Source organism: Nesoenas mayeri (assembly GCF_963082525.1).
Source record: "Nesoenas mayeri genome assembly, chromosome: 2".
Lineage (NCBI taxonomy): Eukaryota > Metazoa > Chordata > Aves > Columbiformes > Columbidae > Nesoenas > Nesoenas mayeri.
In genome coordinates this window covers 115,774,879-115,793,290 of record NC_137543.1, presented here as the reverse complement: position 1 = coordinate 115,793,290, position 18,412 = coordinate 115,774,879, and the positions used below count along the sequence as shown (strand labels likewise).

Here is an 18,412-nt window from a genome sequence, read left to right as displayed (position 1 = left end):
AAAACATCTCATTCTGCATAGGACAGGGGAAACCAAATTGGTGAGAGCTTTTACACACTGAGCATGAAGCTCACCAGGCATTTCTGTCTCCTGTGCAGGTCCTGTCCTCTGTGAGCTCTTCTGCCCCTCTGAGTGGCCACATCTTGCTTCACAATTTCACAAGGACCAAGGCAGAGCACATTAATGCTTTCACAGCTCAGCCCCGAAGCTCAGCCCAGGAAGCTGCCCTGCTAGTCTTCAAAAGTTTCATAGGGTAGGCACCAGCATTAGAGAAGAGGAAATACGCATTTAAACTTGAACAGGCTCAGCTTGAAGGAAACATTGGGTTTCAGTGCAGCTATGAATTAAGGTAAGAGAAATATTTTACCTATAATTTGACAGAGCAAGATGACAAGAAGTGGTGTTTCATTACTTAAGAAAACTCCTCACTGCTTAGTGCTTGAAATCTAAATTATAGTAATTTGGGTAAAGGTGATGTGGGTAATGTTTACAAATTGGGAAAGTAGAAAGGGGAACACTTTTATTAATCAAAGCGGACCAGGGCAGAGGGATTTTACTTGGTGAGTAATTATTTGTGGCATCTTGTAATAAGATAAATATTCACCCTGGCTAGAAGTGCTCAAGGTTAAAGCAAAATGCTAATAGATGACTAGTGTGCAGATTTAGCCCAGAAAGGCAGACCAAGAAGATACAGCCCTTCTACTTCATTAGATGTTTTTTTGTTAGATGTCTGAAGAGATCTCACAACTCACCAGCATTGCTTGCTTTTAGTTTTGGTCAGTAAACCAACATCCCAGACATCACTGACACTGAATGACAGCCCAAAAGAGAAAATCTGGTAGAAACAATAGAAAGTGTCTAATGTGGACAGACCAGCAAAAGAATAGAAAAAAACTATTAAAAAACAAACACACACAAAAAAAATCAACTTTCTGTAAGACCCCATTACTTAATTTATCTATGACTCAGCTTTCCATAGGAAGGATGTTGCACAAAGATGTCTGCTGGTTTGGGGAGACATTTGGGTAATAACAGTGGCAGCAGCCCATTCGGTACTTGTGTGATATAAGCATAGATTCAGAAACAGCAGTTGCCAAAATCTGGTCTGTTGAGGCAAACTCTGCATGGAGGCATCGCAGTCAGAGGCAGTGAACTGGGTGACATGATAAAAGACAACAACTGCAATGAATTACAAGGGCTTGGGCAGCGCAGAAAACATCCAAAAGGGAAAGGAAAAGGCTTAAGTTTGACAAGAGAACACTCTAGTAAATCAAGAGTAAATGACATCGTAAATGTGACCTTCCCAGGAGGGGCTGGCAACTCCAGAACTTAAATCTCATCCAGACACAGTTTAGAGTGCTCTGCTCTCTAAAATGATGGGGAAGATCATTTAAGAGCTCTCCCATTTCTAGAGAGCCTTCTCAGATTTCTCAAGGATCTTGAAGCAATGTGATCTTATTAATAACAAAAAGGGGGGGGCAGGAAGTAAATAGTTGCTACAATAAAGTCGGTGGGAGGATAGAGCAAACGGTAATCATAAACAAGTACAAACAGTGCACATAGCTACAAACAATCATCTTTTTTTCACTATTCCTTCAACAGAAAATACAAAAGAAAGTTGAATGCCATTTTAGAAGGGAAGGCCTGGAAGAAAGAAATACTGAGGAAGAGCAGGTAAGAGAAAACACCAGCAAAACACTCACCTAAAAATAATGCAGAGTTTCACAAGCAACGGTGCAAGCAGAAGGGGCAAATAGGGGAACTAACAGGCTGTGGGAAATATCTGTGAAACAAATTTTCCAAGGAAATCCTAATCCTGGCAACCACCATCCAGTCAGATGACAACCCCAAACACCCAGTGCCTCTGGGCAGCTTTGGGGAGGGGTCTGGTCCCTCCTCAGCTCTGCCACTGCCCCCTTGGTTGCTGAGTTTAAGTGCTCCCCCGTCTCTGTGAGGACAAAAATAAATATTGCTCTTCAACATGATTCTCACACCATTTACCTTATTTCCTTATTTACCTTATGTTCTGGCCAGTCCCCGGGGGCAGGGCACTACCTGGAAACCATCTCGGATTGCAGATGTTCTGCAGAGGATCCTTGGGTCTGGTCATACAATCGATACCATAAAATCATGACCCTGAGAGTCATGGATGAAAATTTCAGCACCATTCCACTGATTTTTTGAACCCTGATTTTAAGATCCAGGGGAGACACAGGATTCTGAATCATACTGTCAGGTCAAATTTCCTAAATCTGTACGTCATTTCTGAAATGGATATCTAAGGCTCTGACCTCCTTAGGGCCAGATTTCTAAAGGTACTTTGACCACCAGAGGTTCAGACCAATGTCTTGTAGGATTTTTCAGAAGCCCTCCAGTGCTTAGCTCCCATTCAGAAGAATGATTTGAATCAGCAGTGGCACCCCAGGAAAATGCCTTGATGTGACTTTCTGCATCTTCACTTACTCAGGAGCCTTGGTCATGCCCTGAAACTTGAGCCTATTCCCTGCTCCATTAAGGAGCAGGTGGGACCCCCAGCATGTGGGCACCAAGTCTCCTGCATGGCCACCCTGTCAGCATCAGAGGGGCTTTGTCATCCCTAGAGTTGAGGGAAGGAGCTGAAACCACTGAAAGCTTGCGGCTTTTGCTATAAATACACCAGTAGCCACAGGGGCAAGCTGCCAGGGGTCTGGCAGGGTTTGCCATGGCCCCAGCACACCACACACCTCTGCGGTGCTGCTGTCCCTCCCGGATGGCTCACAGCAAGTCCTCCTGGCAGGGTGACAAAACCAGCAAGCGGAAGGATGTAGCTGGGGGCAGGAATCACCCTGGGCATCGGGGTTCAGTCCCCTGTGCCCACTTTGCTGTGATGGTAACACAACTAGCCCAAGTGAGGCCACTGGCCTGGCCAGCTGGACCATGCACTGATGGAGCAAGAGCAAGATCTTGTACAAAATGATACTTCTGTGGTTGCTCTGAAACACAGGTGGTGAAGCCCTCACTGCCAGCAGAGACAGTAGTAGGTCTTTGTTTTTGTGTTTTCTATTTGAGTTAGAGTACACCTAATTTTATTGCGATGGGTTAAGCTGAACTATGTGCCCTGGTTACTTGCTGCCCTGCAGTTATCTCCAGGTTAGCATGGAGCATCTTTGAGAATGCACTTTGCAATGCTATGAAGCCTCAGGTGAAGGTGAGAGACATCCTGGGGATCCTGGGCATTTTGGACTCTGTACTATCCCCTCCTGTCCTCCACGATCCAACACTGATCTTTTAAAATGTATTTTTTTACCCAAAACTATTGGTTTAAGTTTTTAGATTTACAGGCTGCTCATTTCCAGCTAGTGTCTCTTTCTAATTTAGTTTGTCATGTTGGTGTAAAAACTGTAGAACTGGTTTAGGGAAAGGGAATATTTTTCATCTCTTTGACCTTAATGCTTTTATAAAGGGACCACAGGCATCTGCAATATTCAGGCTTATATTTATCTTAATCAGCAGTGGTTTGATCAGCTTCCATTTCTGGGTCCTTTATTTAGGACACCTTAAATGCCCTGATTTTCTGAAAGCCTCAGCATAATGCTTCTGCACCTTCAACTCCACCTTAAGTTGGAAAATCCAATAATGAAGCAGCCCAGATCACTACTTGCTTTTAAAAAACTTATCCTCAAAGTCTTGGTGGGAGCCTCCATAAATTAAATCACCCAAATCAATAAGCAATTATTAAGCTTGCAGAACTCTGCTGGGCCACATAAATGGTCCAGCTGATCTGAGAATAAATAACAGAAGAAAGAACAAACACCAAATAAAGGAATTTCTTTACCTTAAGGTCATCAGGGAAGAACTGGAGGTGCAGGGAGTAAGGATGCATCTGGGATTACACCACACCCACTCAGACATGATGAAGGAATGATGAAAGAAGAGGTTAGAAGTAAGGGAAACAGGCAGGGTTTAACAGAGGCAGTACAGACTGGCTGATAACAACATCCTCCTCCGCAAACTATGCTGTTTTCTTCTTACAGCCATCACACAGCCTCCCTTCTAACCCAACCCCAGCAGCAGCTCCGTGCTCCTCACGGGACCCCACTTCCTTCCAGGGGGTCCCATCCCAGGATTTGGGCTAGCTAGTGCTGGTGAAGGACCTGGGGAGAGGACAGTTTGGCTTTTTCAGTCATTTGTTACCAAAACAGAGTCACGGTTGCTAAGATGAGTGTGGCCTGATAGCCCATTTGCTCTGCTTCCTATCAGAGGCTATAGGGTTTTACCCAGCACCACCCTCACTGAGCTCCTCCACTCTGCCTGGCCTAAACCTAAACCTGTTTCTCAGACTGATACCTTTGCTGGACATGGAGACCCTCAGACATGCAAAAATCTCCTTTTCCTACTTGAAGCCTGTTCCAGTCATTAACCTTTCACCGTTAAAAATGTGTATCAGATTCCTAGCTTGTATGTTTCTGTTTTGAATTCCCATGCATGTGTTTATGGCGTGGCTTAGTCCCACTAAACTGGCAAGATTATTAACACAAGCAAAAGTGAAATCAAGTGTTATCGAAGTATACCTCTTGCCTCTTTTGTTCCTTCCTATTTGGCACCTCTTTAAACACCCAAGGGTTGCATCAGCTGTTCGTACTGGGACATCTGGACGGCAGCTCAGTTTCAGAGTCTGTCCGTATCAGCTGTCAGGTTGCCTAGTGGAAGTGTCCCCACTCTTGAGACACAGACTGTGTTGTTTAACTGCCAAGCGTGCCACTTTGGCTGCATTAAAGCAAATGTGAATCATCCGAGAAGCCCCAGATCACTCAGATCTGTCTGAATCACTGCCCAGTTCTCTCTTTTTATCACTTCCCCCTGACAGCTCCAACTCCTGACATGCTTTCAGACCAATGATGAAATACTGAAGAGTTTTTGGTTTTCAGCTTGCCTTTCTTGCAGATTTTTCACAAGCAATATTCCTAGTTTGGTAAGGCTTCTTCCTCAGATGGCTGGCTTTTGAAATCTGACAGCTAACCAACCCAAACCCCATTGTAGTGTTTTGTTGGGCTTCTGTTGCTTTGGGCTGGTGAGATGTGTCAATCAAACAAGCAAGCAGTGCAAATCAAAGCTCCAACTCTCTTGCACAGTACCCTTTATCAACCTCATAATCTCATCAGACATCAAAACTGAAGTTTCTTTTATATAAAGCAGTGGATTGGCATTAGCTGCACTCTCTCCCTTTACTGTTAACATTTTATTTTGCCTAGGTTAAGGATTAGGTTACACTAAGTGTTTTGCCTTGCTTCCCACTTTCGAAGACTGACATTGTGTCAGCTGCTTCCAGCACCTGTAGAGGTGGAACAGGGAGAACATCTCCCTACTTCAGGACTGAATAAAAGACTCATATTTAAGATTTAAAGTAACTGCATCTGCTGGGCTGGGCCTGCTTTTGACCTCAGCTATCCAACTCAATCCCAAGCAACTCCAAAGGCCGTCACCTAAGGACAGTCAAAAGATGCCTTGCTTCGAAAGATAAACTAAGTGAATTACGGGAACCAGCTGGGTGTAGGACTACAAACTGGGTCCCAGCTCTGGTTAGCGTATCATCCAAACCATGTTTAGAGGTGTCCACAGCAATCTGGTGATTGTGTGGTAGCTGCTTGATGCCAGGCTGGTGAAGAGTTTCACTCAGACTGCTAATAAGACTCACATCTTTCCTTAGTTTCCAGCCAGCTCTGGTTAATTCCCTTCAATCTCCTTGTGTGTGTGCATGTGTTAGAAGTGCCACTAGCAGCCATGACATTTCAGTTGAAGGTACCCAAGGACACCCCTATGCTCTTGCTGAGAATCAGCTGAGCCAGCAAGAAGCAGATGGGTGTAGTTGCAAATGCACAAAAGCAAGAGTGTTTATATTTGGGTAGGGTGGTGGCAGCTCACATCGAAGGGTGAGAAGGGCATAATGCACCCATAGGGTTTCAGAGGGTTTCCCACAAAGCCTGCAGCTTCCCTGGGCCAGCCGCATCTTCATTGTGCAGCTCCAGCCGGCTCAGCTTGCGCTGGGAACATGCTTTCTTTGCATGAGAAAAGCGTGTAAGTCAGCCTCACCCAGAAATGCTGACTAAGGTGTGAAAACCTTTCTGACACTTCAACAGTTTTACCAGTATATTGTGCAAATCTGAAGCGTGACCCTCTGGCAGAGGTCTGGGTTTGCTTATGGTTTTTAAATTCTTTTCATTCGGTGACAGCAGAGGCATCACGGAGAGGCAAAGTGCTCACAGACTCCTCTTCTTGGCAGGAAAGTTGTAACATGGCACTTGGCTGAAGCACCAGGCATGATACCTTGAAAGATCAGATGCATGAACAGGATTTGGCTCTTGTATAACCCAGCCAGACGCCAATGCTCTTTGAAGGCTGAAATGCAACTTCTGTTGCTTAGAGGAGTTTGTGTAGCTCTCATAATTTCACTTCTCTATGTATTACATATAGCACATATGGCTGTTGGGAGTAGCTGGGTTGAGAAACAGGGGTTTTAGTCCTGCAGAATATTGTCTTTTTAATAACTATAAACGTGATTAAAAGCAGAAGTGTTTGTGGGGAGTAGGGTGTAAAACTGCTGGGGAAATCTGGAGAGAGAGCGAAGTGGTTGAGCAGTTCCATGAGAAGCAGAAGTGAATCTACTATTTTCTGCAGTCAGCAAGGGAAAATGTCTGGTGGAGGGACCTCTCAGCCCTGCAGTCAGTCCCTTCTTCAGTGTCCTCTGCGCTCTTCAGTTAACTTTGTCCCATAGGTGAACATTTATTGTGAGCACAAGAGAGAAAGTTGGGTTGAAGCTGGCTGTGAGAAGACTATAGTGTGTACTGCAGTGGGCTTTGTGAGGCTGATGGGGAACACCTGGCGGGGAAGGATGGACAACAGAGCTAAGTTTCCTTGCTTTAGGATGCAACAAAATTTCATCATATTATGCCTATCTGGCATGGGCTGGGTTTTTGGAGCTCTTTGGAATTTGCAGCCCAGCTGTTGAGTAACATCAGCTTAAACTGAGCAAAGTGGTATCAGAGGAGTTAAAAATTCAAGAAGAACTGACAGAATTGTATATGCAGGATGAGTGGTGCCGGGAGGGTAGAGGTGTGTGGCTGGTGATACCAAAATCCTGGAGCTAGAGAGTGAACAAGCCACAGACTGTGCCAGCAGTTTCAGAAGCCCAAGTCATTTAGATAAGTGCAGTTCTTGCTTGCTCTCAGATGTGCTATGCAGCATCTCACCCTTCCTGGTGGTGGAGGTATCATAGGCTTTGCAACCATGCATCCAGGGGTAAAGGAAATAATTTGCTATTGTAGAAATAAACTATCCCCATCAGTGAGCTAGAGGACATTACCTGACTGAAAATACTGCTGCAAAGCAGCATTGCAGAGGACTTGGGAGTTCTGGTTGACATCAGGTTGACCATGAGTCAACAATGTGCCCTTGTGGCCAAGAAGACCAAGGGTATCCTGGGGTGCATGAGGAAAAGTGTGACCAGCGGGTCGAGGGAGGTTATCCTCCCCCTCTACTCCGCCCTGGTGAGACTGCATCTGGAGTACTGGGCCCAATTCTGGGATCCCCAGTTTAAGAAGGACAAGGAATTACTGGAAGGGGTCCAGTGGCGGGCTACGAAGATGATTAGGAGCCTAGAGAACCTTTCTTATGAGGAGAAACTGAGAGAGCTGAGTCTGTTCAGCCTGGAGAAGGCTGAGAGGGGATCTTATCAATGTTTATAAATATCTCAAGGGTGGGTGTCAAGAGGATGAGACCAGACTCTTTTCAGTGGTGCCCAGCGATAGGATGAGGGGCAATGGGTACAGACTGAAGCACAGGAGGTTCCATCTAAACATGAGGAGAAACTTCTTTACTTTGAGGATGCCAGAGCATGGGAACAGGCTGCCCAGAGAGGTTGTGGAGTCTCCTTCTCTGGAGACATTCAAGACCCACCTGGACACATTCCTGTGTGATCTGCTCTGGATGAATCTGCTTTAGCAGGTGGTTGGACTAGATGATCTCCAGAGGTCCCTTCCAACCCCAACCATTCTATGATTGTGTGAAAAGGTACTTCAGGAAAAATTCCAGCCCAAGCGATGTTCCTCTTTACTGCAATAAGGCAAGTAGTTCATCGTGCCCCTCAGTGTAGATGTTCCCCTGTGAAAAAGGTGACCATTCCCATGCCCAGCTTCCTCTCTGTGCATGATGGGTCTTCTGCTTGTCACACCAGGAAAGACATGTTTGAAACAAAGGCTTTACATGGCAGAGAAGAAGCTGGGACACTTTGCATAGACATTGTGGCCTCTGTCTGGCTTTGTTATAGAGTCACAAAGTTAGGACAGGACTTCTGGAGGTCTTTTGTCCAAACCCATGCTCAGAACAGAGCCAGCCTAGATTCAAGTACCTGCAGGGATGGAGATCTCACAACCTCCCTGAAGCTCTGTCCTGGTGTTTGACCACCCTCATGGTGAATTTTTTTCCATATAGTGCACAACAGTTTCCAATGACCATTGTCTCTCATTCATAGAATCATAGAATTATTTGGGTTGGAAGGGATCTCCAAAGGTCATCTAGTCCAACCTCCCTGCAACAAGCAGGGACATGTTCAACTAGAACAGGCTGCTCAGAGCCCCGTTCAGCCTGGCCTGGAATGCTTCCACAGATGGGGTATCTACCACCTCTCTGGGCATTCTATCAGGAAAGTTGTCTGCTTCACCTTTAAACTTTCTGACTAAATCCCCCTTGAGATGTGTCTTGTTGAGGTTGATCAAATCCCGTTGTCAGCATCTTCTCATACTCCAGGTGCTCCAGCCCAAATTATTTTGGTGGCCCTCAGCTACTGCACACCAGTGCATCAGTGAAGAACCAGCTATGGAGCACATCAGACCACAGAGTAAGACAGAGGCTCTGGCGCTGGGCAGATGGGTGCAGTAATATAGTGACTCATATTCAGCACAAAAGACGTGGTGTACCCTGACACTTCTTTTCATTTTAAAGGCATCTGCTGCATACGTTTAGTCTCAGAAGAGGAGAAAGAAAATGTCAGGGTGGGAGACAGAGGATGCTGGGCTATTGGGGTTATGTACGATGTCTCCTGCTCATTTCTGTATCCTTCAACAGGGCAGATAAAGTAATGACTGGACAGATGCATGAAGAGATGAGGAACCTGTCACATATCTCTGTAGGCAACTCTAATTAGTTATCTCACCAGTAAAAAATCCATATCCTGTTTGCACTTGCTCTCGGCTTCTGCCCCAGCACCTGGGCATTTCCTATGCATCCCCTTTAATTCTGCTGCTGTCAGACACGGCATCTCCAGCAGCTGGAGAATTGAACTGGGCTGCAAGCAAAGAGGTGGACAGAGTCTACAGGTGGGCTCAGCTCCCGGTCCAAGTGGAAAGGCCCTGCAGGAGCTGCTCAGCTGGTGGGTGTGCCTTCCTGCGGCAAACAGCTCTCGCCATGCCGTGCCCATGCCCCGAAACTACCAGTGCTGAGATGGCCCATCTTCTAGCCCACTTTTCCTGTGCAAAACCACAAAGATTGTTTTCTAATGACTGTGGGCAATTCTCATTAAAATGTTCTGGGGACAACTAGGCTTTAAACTTTCAGAATAAGAAGATACCTTAAAATGGAGAGCCTTCATTTCCAACAAGCACAAAAAAAACCCAACCCAACCAACAAAAAAACATGCAACAAAAAACAACCACCACAAAACAAAACAAACAACTCTTTGAGAAATGGCTACAAAATAAGAGGCCAGAACTTCATGGTCCACACCACAAACAGTACTCTGGCAATGAAGCATTAGGAGAAAACATCAATATGGTCACAGTAGCCACCCATGGGGGAGTTTGTTTTAGTTACCACTACATCATATAAAACTTCTTGTACAAGGGCTGTTTCACACCTCAGGCCATCTTTATCTTATGCTTAGTCTCACACGGCTGATTTTAAACAGAGACTATGAAAACTATTGCTCTCAGTGAGACATGGACATGTAGGCTGACACTCCCACCACTTCGTGCTACATGTCAGGAGCGGGAGTAGCTATATGTCATCGGCAGATATCTATCACTGAGTAATGTGCCCATGCCCTCCTTATAGTCAAAAGGAGTTTCATCAATGAGGCCAGCAGAGCCTGGCAAGCAATCTGTCTTATCTCAAAGTGGATTTGTCCTGATCTGCATTGGAACGGATGCACTGCTCTTCACTGGCTGTACTGACTACCCCCCACTAACAGGACATGACATATAGATAACATCTAGAGACAGCTTATAGTCACTGAACTGAATCCTTTCTTTACAGTCAACAGGGGTTCCTGTAAGAAGACAGCGACACTGTGACCAAGCGGTAGTTATTAGTTGCAGTTTTATCACTGACCTTTCCTTTCAGTCTCGGCTTTAACAGGCTGTTTTGGTCATGTTGTCATCTCCTTGGGCTTCTGCACAGCATAACACACTCAATTTCTTTCATTTCCTACAGCGAGAGCAAGTAACGGATACTTACAAGCTCTTTACCCCAACCAGAGAGCAGATCAAATGCAAGTAAAATCTGCACCCCTCCAGGATTTTTGGTTCCCTTCAAATAGAAATCATTGCAGAGACTTCAACACCACATCCCAAAGGAGGAACTGACAGGTGCCCCACTTATGGGATGTGCAGACTAGTGGGCCCAGAGGTCACACACCTGCACCCCATACTCTCTTATGGTGCAGCCTCCAAGGTAGCAAGCCCTGGCGCCAACATGACCGCCTCGCAGCCGAGGCAGAAGCAGTCACAAGACGCTTTGGTGCTTGAGGAAAAGCGTTAATATAGTTTCTTCTTTTGATCATAGGATGATTAAAAAATAAAAAACAACAAAAACCAAACTCATTGAAGATACACTTGCTCCCAAGGGTTGGCCCAGTGCAAACTTTGCTCCTCCCATGTCAGCAAACATCGACTCAGACTTGGCCAAACTGGGCATCTTACCACACTTCCACCCTGGGGTTAATGTGTGGGGCAAGATTGGGCCCTTGCTGGTGCTGAGAGGCACCACCTGCCGATCAACAGTGACACGTGAGGTACCATGTCCTGCTGAGCACTGCGCAAAGGGCTGGGAGAGCCCCTGCGTTTCTCGTGCTGTAATGCAGCCCCTTGCAGAGCTCTGTTGTTCAGATGTTTGTTTGCTGCTGTTTCTCTTGCTCTTCCGATATGCAGGGGCTTATTCAACAGCCCTTGAAATTCTCATTTATTTTTTTGCTATCCTAAAGAGTTAATTTTCAGTGAAGTACATGTAACAGCAGAGTATGGGCTTTTCTTAGTAACAACCATCACCTCTGCAGTAATACAACTCTTACTAACCCAAATAGTGACAGAATCCCAAAGTATGCATGTTGGTGAGGTCTCGCAGTATTTTACTGTAGCAGATACTGGATGTCTCTCTCTAACATTATTCTCTTTTCCCTTCTGCTGTTGCCTTTAGCCAGAATATTCAGCATGACGGAAGCATTCACAGAAACAACAGCTGAATACACTTACGATGAACATGCTTTTTCCTGCAATAAGACTGACATCCAAGAATTCGGGAAAATATTTCTGCCAATATTTTACATTGCAGTGTTCGCTCTTGGCCTCACAGGGAATGTAATGGTGGTTTTAGCCATTGTGAAAGAAGGCAGTAAAAAAAGCATCACTGACATCTATCTCCTGAACTTGGCTATCTCGGACCTTCTCTTCGTGATCTCCCTCCCCTTCTGGGCTTCCAACACGGTGCGTGGGTGGACCCTCGGGACTATTCCATGCACAGCTGTTTCCTCACTGTATTACATTGGTTTCTTTGGAGGCATGTTCTTTATCACTGTTATCAGTATCGACAGATACTTGGCCATTGTCCGGGCAACATATTCTCTGAAATCCAGAACAGTGAAACATGGCTTACTTATAACCTGCGGAGTGTGGGCAATAGCAGTCTTAGTTTCAGTGCCACATTTTGTGTTCTCCCAGCTAGTAGAAAACGACTGCGTTTCTGTCTTCCCCCAGGAGCTGGAGAACATCTGGCCGGTGTTCTGCAATGTGGAGCTGAATGCCATTGGCTTTTTCATCCCAGTCTGTATCATATGTTATTGCTACTGCGGGATCATCAAAACCCTGCTGTTCTGCAAAAATCAGAAAAAAGCACGCGCCGTAAAACTCATCTTGGTTGTGGTGGTCGTGTTTTTTCTGTTTTGGTCCCCCTACAATGTACTGATTTTTCTAGAGACTTTAAAGCACTATGAGGTATTCACAAGTTGCAGCCAAATTAAATCACTGGACTACGCAATGCACCTGACCGAAACCATTGCATTCAGCCACTGTTGTCTCAATCCTCTTATCTATGCCTTTGCTGGGGAAAAATTCAGAAAATACCTTTATCGTGTCTGCTTGAAGTACTGTCCTTTCCTGTGTTTCTGTGGCCCCTGCAGTCGCTACCAGGTCACCTCTTCATCTGGCTATGGAGAAAGCGCCGTGAACAGCAACATAACCCTGAACACCAGTGACCAGGATGGCTCTGTCTTCGTCTAAAAGGCTCTGTGAAGAAGAAATATATGTAAATATGTCTTCTGCAGGGTTAGGCACTGCTGAGAGATTGCCATTACTCATATGAAGAGCATTATGGCCACACTGAATTACTGACATGCCTGTCATTAAGTATTCTAAAACAATAAAGATTTTAAGAACAAAACCAGTATTAATACGATATATCAAGACTGAACATGGAATTGAATCAAGAGAGAGGAAGATGGAAAGCAGAATCAAACACAGAGCTCTGTGCCTTGAATGGAGATGGAGAAGATTTTGAGGACAGGGAAGCTGTTAAACAGCCTCATCATCGAAACTTGCAGGTGTGTCAGTGTAGGCACATGTGGTACAAATGTACATAGACCTAAACACCTTTTTTAAGGGAAGAGAGATCTCTTTAATGAGTGATAGCTGACTGTTAGTAAAGGGCAATATTTTTCATAGTTGATGAGAGGAACAAATATCTTTTAGAAACTCCTGGGCCTAATGTAGCAAGACTAGGCATAATTTAACAGAAACTAATAGAGAAACAAGAGTTCTATAGAGACTGGACATGAGGCAAAGTGGGATGCTGTTGGCTTGCAAGCTGGGAAAGCAGAATGTTCCACTAAATGAAGAAAGACATACATGACTTTTGCTTAGTAGCACAAAATGACAATATGCATGCTCAATAAATTAGGTCAAGAAGCTGAAACCAGGGTGGGGGCACCGGGCTGCGAAGACCACCAGGGGACCACTAGAGACCCCTGATGAAGACTCTCGAATACCAAAGATGGACTTCTGGCAAAGGGGGGGGTTATGTAAATAATTTATGTTTAGTACATTAACTAAGTGGTAGAAACAAATGAATATGCAATAGATACATGTAATAAATACCAAGAAGTGCGAATCATGCGCGTGCTCGATTAGAGGCACAATCCTCCGAGCACCTGCCACGCTGCAATAAAAGTACCTGCTTTTTAACACTTTCAAAACACTGTTAAGGAGTCTTTTTGCCGACTTTTTGGTATCATAGTAAAGGGGTATAGTTTTGATGATGTATATCCATATGGAAATAATTTGGGGATTATTGATTGTAGCAGATGTTTTAACTGTGCTTTCATACCTAATAAAATCCTACTGTTAAAAAACAAAACAAAACAAAAAACAAACACGCTATTTCTGAATACACATTTAGTGCCAACAATGCACTCAGAGTTCACAGAATACAATAATCAAAGCAAGGACTGTCCTTAAGGATTTGGGACCTGACCTGGAGCTGATCCAAGTCAGCAGGCATTTCTCGTGATTTCTGTGGGCTGTGGCCTGAGCCAAAGAACAGGGTTTGGTGGAGCCCTTCCATCAGCACATCCCCAATCGCTCTGCTGAGCAAGGGGCTGCCGGCTTAATCTGTGGACATCAGCACACGCTGGGACAATGGAAACTGGAGGTATGGGTTTGGGGGTCGTTGTGCTTGGACCGAGTATGGCATGACCAAGCTGCAAATTGTTTGCAGAGCATGGTAAGTACGTGCTTCACACCCATGCTCTGCTTGCCACCCGTTGTAAACACTGGCTGTATCTGTACCACCATGGACAATGGCATTTTGGGACAAAATAACCACTTGCCCATGCTGCTTACCACAACCTTCCTCAACCTTTGTGGCCTCCCCCACTACAGCTGATTTCCCCAGGGAAACCTGCAGGTGTACCCGGCTTTATTGTGTCCTGGAGGACACATCTACAATATGCACTCCAATGTGTCCAAATATTCTTTTTACTTCTGCAATGACAATTAATTGGGGGTGGAAAAAGTCAATCAGACTAGACAAATGAGAGTCCTTCCCCAGGGACCTCCCCGGGAAGCTCCTACCATCATCTGCTGCAAGAGCAAAGGAGATTTTTATTGGCACTGTGGACTGGAGTTAGGAGATTGGAAGGACTGTTGCCATCTATGAAGCCGAGATCACATTACAAAGAAAAATCAAGAGCCAATCTTACAAAGTGAGTCCGTGCCAATGGGACCCTTTTTCCATACGTTGATAGAACTGGCAATATATAAAATCTGATTAAACACTCCCACTTTCTGACTAATGTGGAGAGTTGTCCTAGAGTATCAGTGGAAGGAGTAGGCCTTTCATGGACCTCAATATCACCTTGCTTTTAGAAAGCCTGCAGGAGAGCCTCTCCACTGAGCAATTTTCCACATGCAATAATTCAATAAATATTAAATATTCCATTTTTTGCTACTAAACATTCATCACAGTCTACAGCATAATATCCCCTTTTCATAAGATGCCTTGTATTAGGTGTAAATATACTATATATGCTCAACTTTAAATATTTCAACTATAAATAGACTTCCAGACTCCAGACCTATTGCCTAAGATCAAGTGTAGCATAAAAGTCACTTGAAATTAAATCACTTTTCAAAATCCAGTCTGCCTAAGCAAGTGAGATAAGACAACTCCCTCTGCCCCCATCCTCATGCAAGTGGTATTTTTAAGAAATGGTATTTTTACAATGTTTTTTTAAAGAATGCTAAGATGTGCAGAAAGAAAGAGGAAGGTACTCTGAGACTAAACAAGAAGTCATCTGCATGAAATAAGCCTGAAGAGGGTGGATTGCCAGGCTGAGCAGTGCGGTCTCACTTAGTTTGTTTAACTTGCCTTTTCTTTTCCAGACAATGGTGAGTTACTGAGCGGAAAGAGTAAAAGACACCTTTAATGTGATCCATGTGCTGTCTCCAGAATGAAAGGCACAAGGCTCAGATCTTCCTGCCAGCTCTCTAGGAAAGGAGAGTGTTCTCCTGCCTGGGTCCTCTGCAAGCTGCAGTGTGGGAAACCGCATCTGCAAAATTCCTTCACTTTTCCAACTCAAGGGCCCCTCCTGACAACCTGCACTTCTTCTGTCTTCTTTGCCGCATTGCACAATGGAAGACTTCCAAGGATTGTCAGCGTAACATCATCCATTTTTATGCCATGTATTTGCTAGTTATTATTTAGAATTTGCTATTTACATGCAAGGTCTTATTGCTCAACATTTGAGCATTTGTATGAGATTAAAAGCTTCAGGAGGGTTTCTAGGCACTGGGCTCTGCAACAAATAGCCAGTTTATGCAGACGCCTCCTCATAGCAGAAGTGGTAATTCTTTGAAAACCCGCTGAAAACCAAAATCAATATTTTTGGTTTGTAGTCATTATCTAGAAGAGTTTTGTCGCAATTGTTCCTTTAAAAAGTTCAGCCTCCATGAAACAGATCAGTTCTTTGAGGGAAGCCAGTAACCAGCTTTACTAGGACTAGGCTGAGTGCAGCTGAGACAGGCATTGCTGCTCTTCGCTGTGCTGCACTGCGCCAGCACGCACGGGGAGCCGCAGTCCTGCAGCTCCGGCCCACATCATGCCCTTGTTGTGATTTGTGACAGCTAATATTGTGTGGTTTCCTGGGTTTCTGCTAATTTGATACATTACACTCCTTTGCACCATTCAAGCTTGACCAAAAGCCCACTGACGTCTCTTTAAGTCACAGCATCACGGAATGTCAGGGATTGGAAGGGACCTCAAAAGATCATCCAGTGCAATCCTCCTGCCGGAGCAGGAACACCTAGATGAGGCTACACAGGAATGTGTCCAGGCAGGTCTTGAATGTCTCCAGAGTAGGAGACTCCACAAGCTCCCTGGGCAGCCTGTTCCAGTGTTCTGTCACCCTCACTGTGAAGAAGTTTCTTCTCAATTTTAAGTGGAACCTCTTATATTCCAGTTTGTACCCATTGCCCCTTATCCTACCATTGGTTGTCACCGAGAAGAGCCTGGCTCCATGCTCGTGACACTCACCCTTTATATATCTGTAAACATTAATGAGGTCCCTCCATTGCACCTCCACTTCATTGTAGCCTTTATTTAAAGATTCTACTTCTCTATCAAAATCTCTGCAGCAGGAAACTGGTGCTTTCTTACTGCCCAGCTAGTTTAAAATGTACACTTTTCTATGTAAAGCACTAATGCTGCATATATCCTTCGAATGGATCAACGTATACCAGAGGACTAGCAACATCCAGTTCCTACCCATTACACATGAGAAAGTAAACCGGCCTATCAGTATGGGATAAAACCTTTCTTTCCACCTGAAATTAAGGATAGACTCCTGTTTACTTAGCAAGTTACAACTTACACATGAAAATGCGCACACACACACATGCACACTTGTTACATCTGTACATTGAATAGCATTTGGTTGTGCAAAAGGTCAGGAAGTCTCTGTGTTTGGTGGGGGGATCGGGCTTTGGGGTTTTGAGGGATGGTGAGCTATCATCTTTGCATCTTATTTTTTCAAATGTTTTCCTGTTTGAGAACCACACTGACACAACATAAATCTTTTCCCAGCTGGGTTACAGTTTGAGGAACTAATAAAACCTGAATTCAATTTTTCTCAGCAGGTTCATAACTATATGATTCCTGTTCTACTTATAAATAGAATGAGCAAGACACATGTTTAGCCAAACTGTTTGCAGTGAGATACACAAACATCAGTATCTTTTTTAGGTACCACTGCAAATCCCTCTCATTCAAATATCACATCACAGTCTCAAAATCATAGGAGTTATGTTTCTTCATTTTTAAGCCATGCATGGCTGCTATGAATTTTTATCATTGACCTCTTGAGGTTTTTAACTTGTACAAAAAACTTAGAAATGCTGATAGTCAGAGCATCACACTGAGCAGGAAATCTCTCAGCAGTGAAAGCTGTAGTTTTCAGCGCTGGCATCAGAAGATGTTGCTAGCCACAAATTTCCTTTGGATTTAGAATTTGCTGGGAGTGGACCTGAAGCCCTGGTTCAGGGTTGTCTGAAGTTTTAAGGTTAAATTTCACAGATAAACTATAGATGCACTGGTCATGGGTTCAGTCTGGCCATAGAAGAGTTTGAAAAAATCATAGAATGCTAGGGATTGGAAGGGACCTCGAAAGATCATCTAGTCCAATCCCCCTGCCGGAGCAGGAACGCCTAGATGAGGCTACACAAAAAATCACTTACCAGCTTTATTCTTGTCAAATTAAAATTCCAGAAGTTGCAGTATCTCTGCCCACCTTTGCTTTTGCAGCTCCTAGCTGGTAACACTCTTCTTCTGCCCATGCATGGGGTTGTGCTTTACCTAAGGCCATTTACATACCACTTCCAAAATGGCCACATTTTCATGGTGAACAAAATGTTGTCTGTATTAAGGACTTACCCGGTCCTGCTCAAAGATTCACTGTTTGCACTTCAGTTTATTAAGTCTGTAAGCTACCCAGAACTCTAATGTAAACCTGTGAATCCAGAGTTAATATTTTGAAATTCAAATCCGGTAACTGAAGCTAAAATTAAGAACAATTTATATGTATTAAAGGATGGCTTCAGACATGTCACACACATGCAGCTTCTGTTGAAGGTGGTAATAATTCTGCTGCCATTGTTACTAGGAACTTCCTAATTTACTTGGTAACTACTGTAAAAGTTTGGATTTCAACACATATACACCCAAACCTCAAGACTTGCATTTTGCAGTGTTAGTATTAACGCATTGTTTTTAAAGCAGAAAAAATATCCACCAGCTTCTCCTCTATAATTTTGTTTGTTGCGCTAATATTCAATATACAAATATCAATAGTTAATCTACTGTATTTTATATTCCTCTCCCTAAAGGAATACTGTAAGACAGCTCCCAGTGTATACATGGAAAATGGTTTGCTTGTGTATATCAGTTTGTATTCACCAGATTTCAAGCTGTGATCCTTCAGTCAGTAGGAAGCAGCACATGAACTTTACATCACTGAAGGCAGAGGTTAGGGAATGGGATAGGGAACAGAAGCAAGAACTACAGGCACAGCTTTTTCACTATGTCGTTACCCACTTGCCAACTGCAGCTGTAACTGGAGCAG

The 18,412-nt window shown here is 44.3% G+C and overlaps 1 protein-coding gene across 1 annotated transcript; it reads left to right on the top strand.

Moving 5' to 3' along the window:
- Nucleotides 1-11,456: 11,456 nt before the first annotated feature.
- On the top strand, nt 11,457-12,610 carry CX3CR1 (C-X3-C motif chemokine receptor 1; the record flags this gene model as incomplete). The annotated part of the gene is made up of 1 exon (XM_080364312.1): nt 11,457-12,610. The coding sequence occupies one exon, from the start codon at nt 11,457-11,459 to the stop codon at nt 12,519-12,521; it is 1,065 nt and encodes a 354-aa protein (XP_080220438.1). The 3' UTR covers nt 12,522-12,610.
- Nucleotides 12,611-18,412: the final 5,802 nt, after the last annotated feature.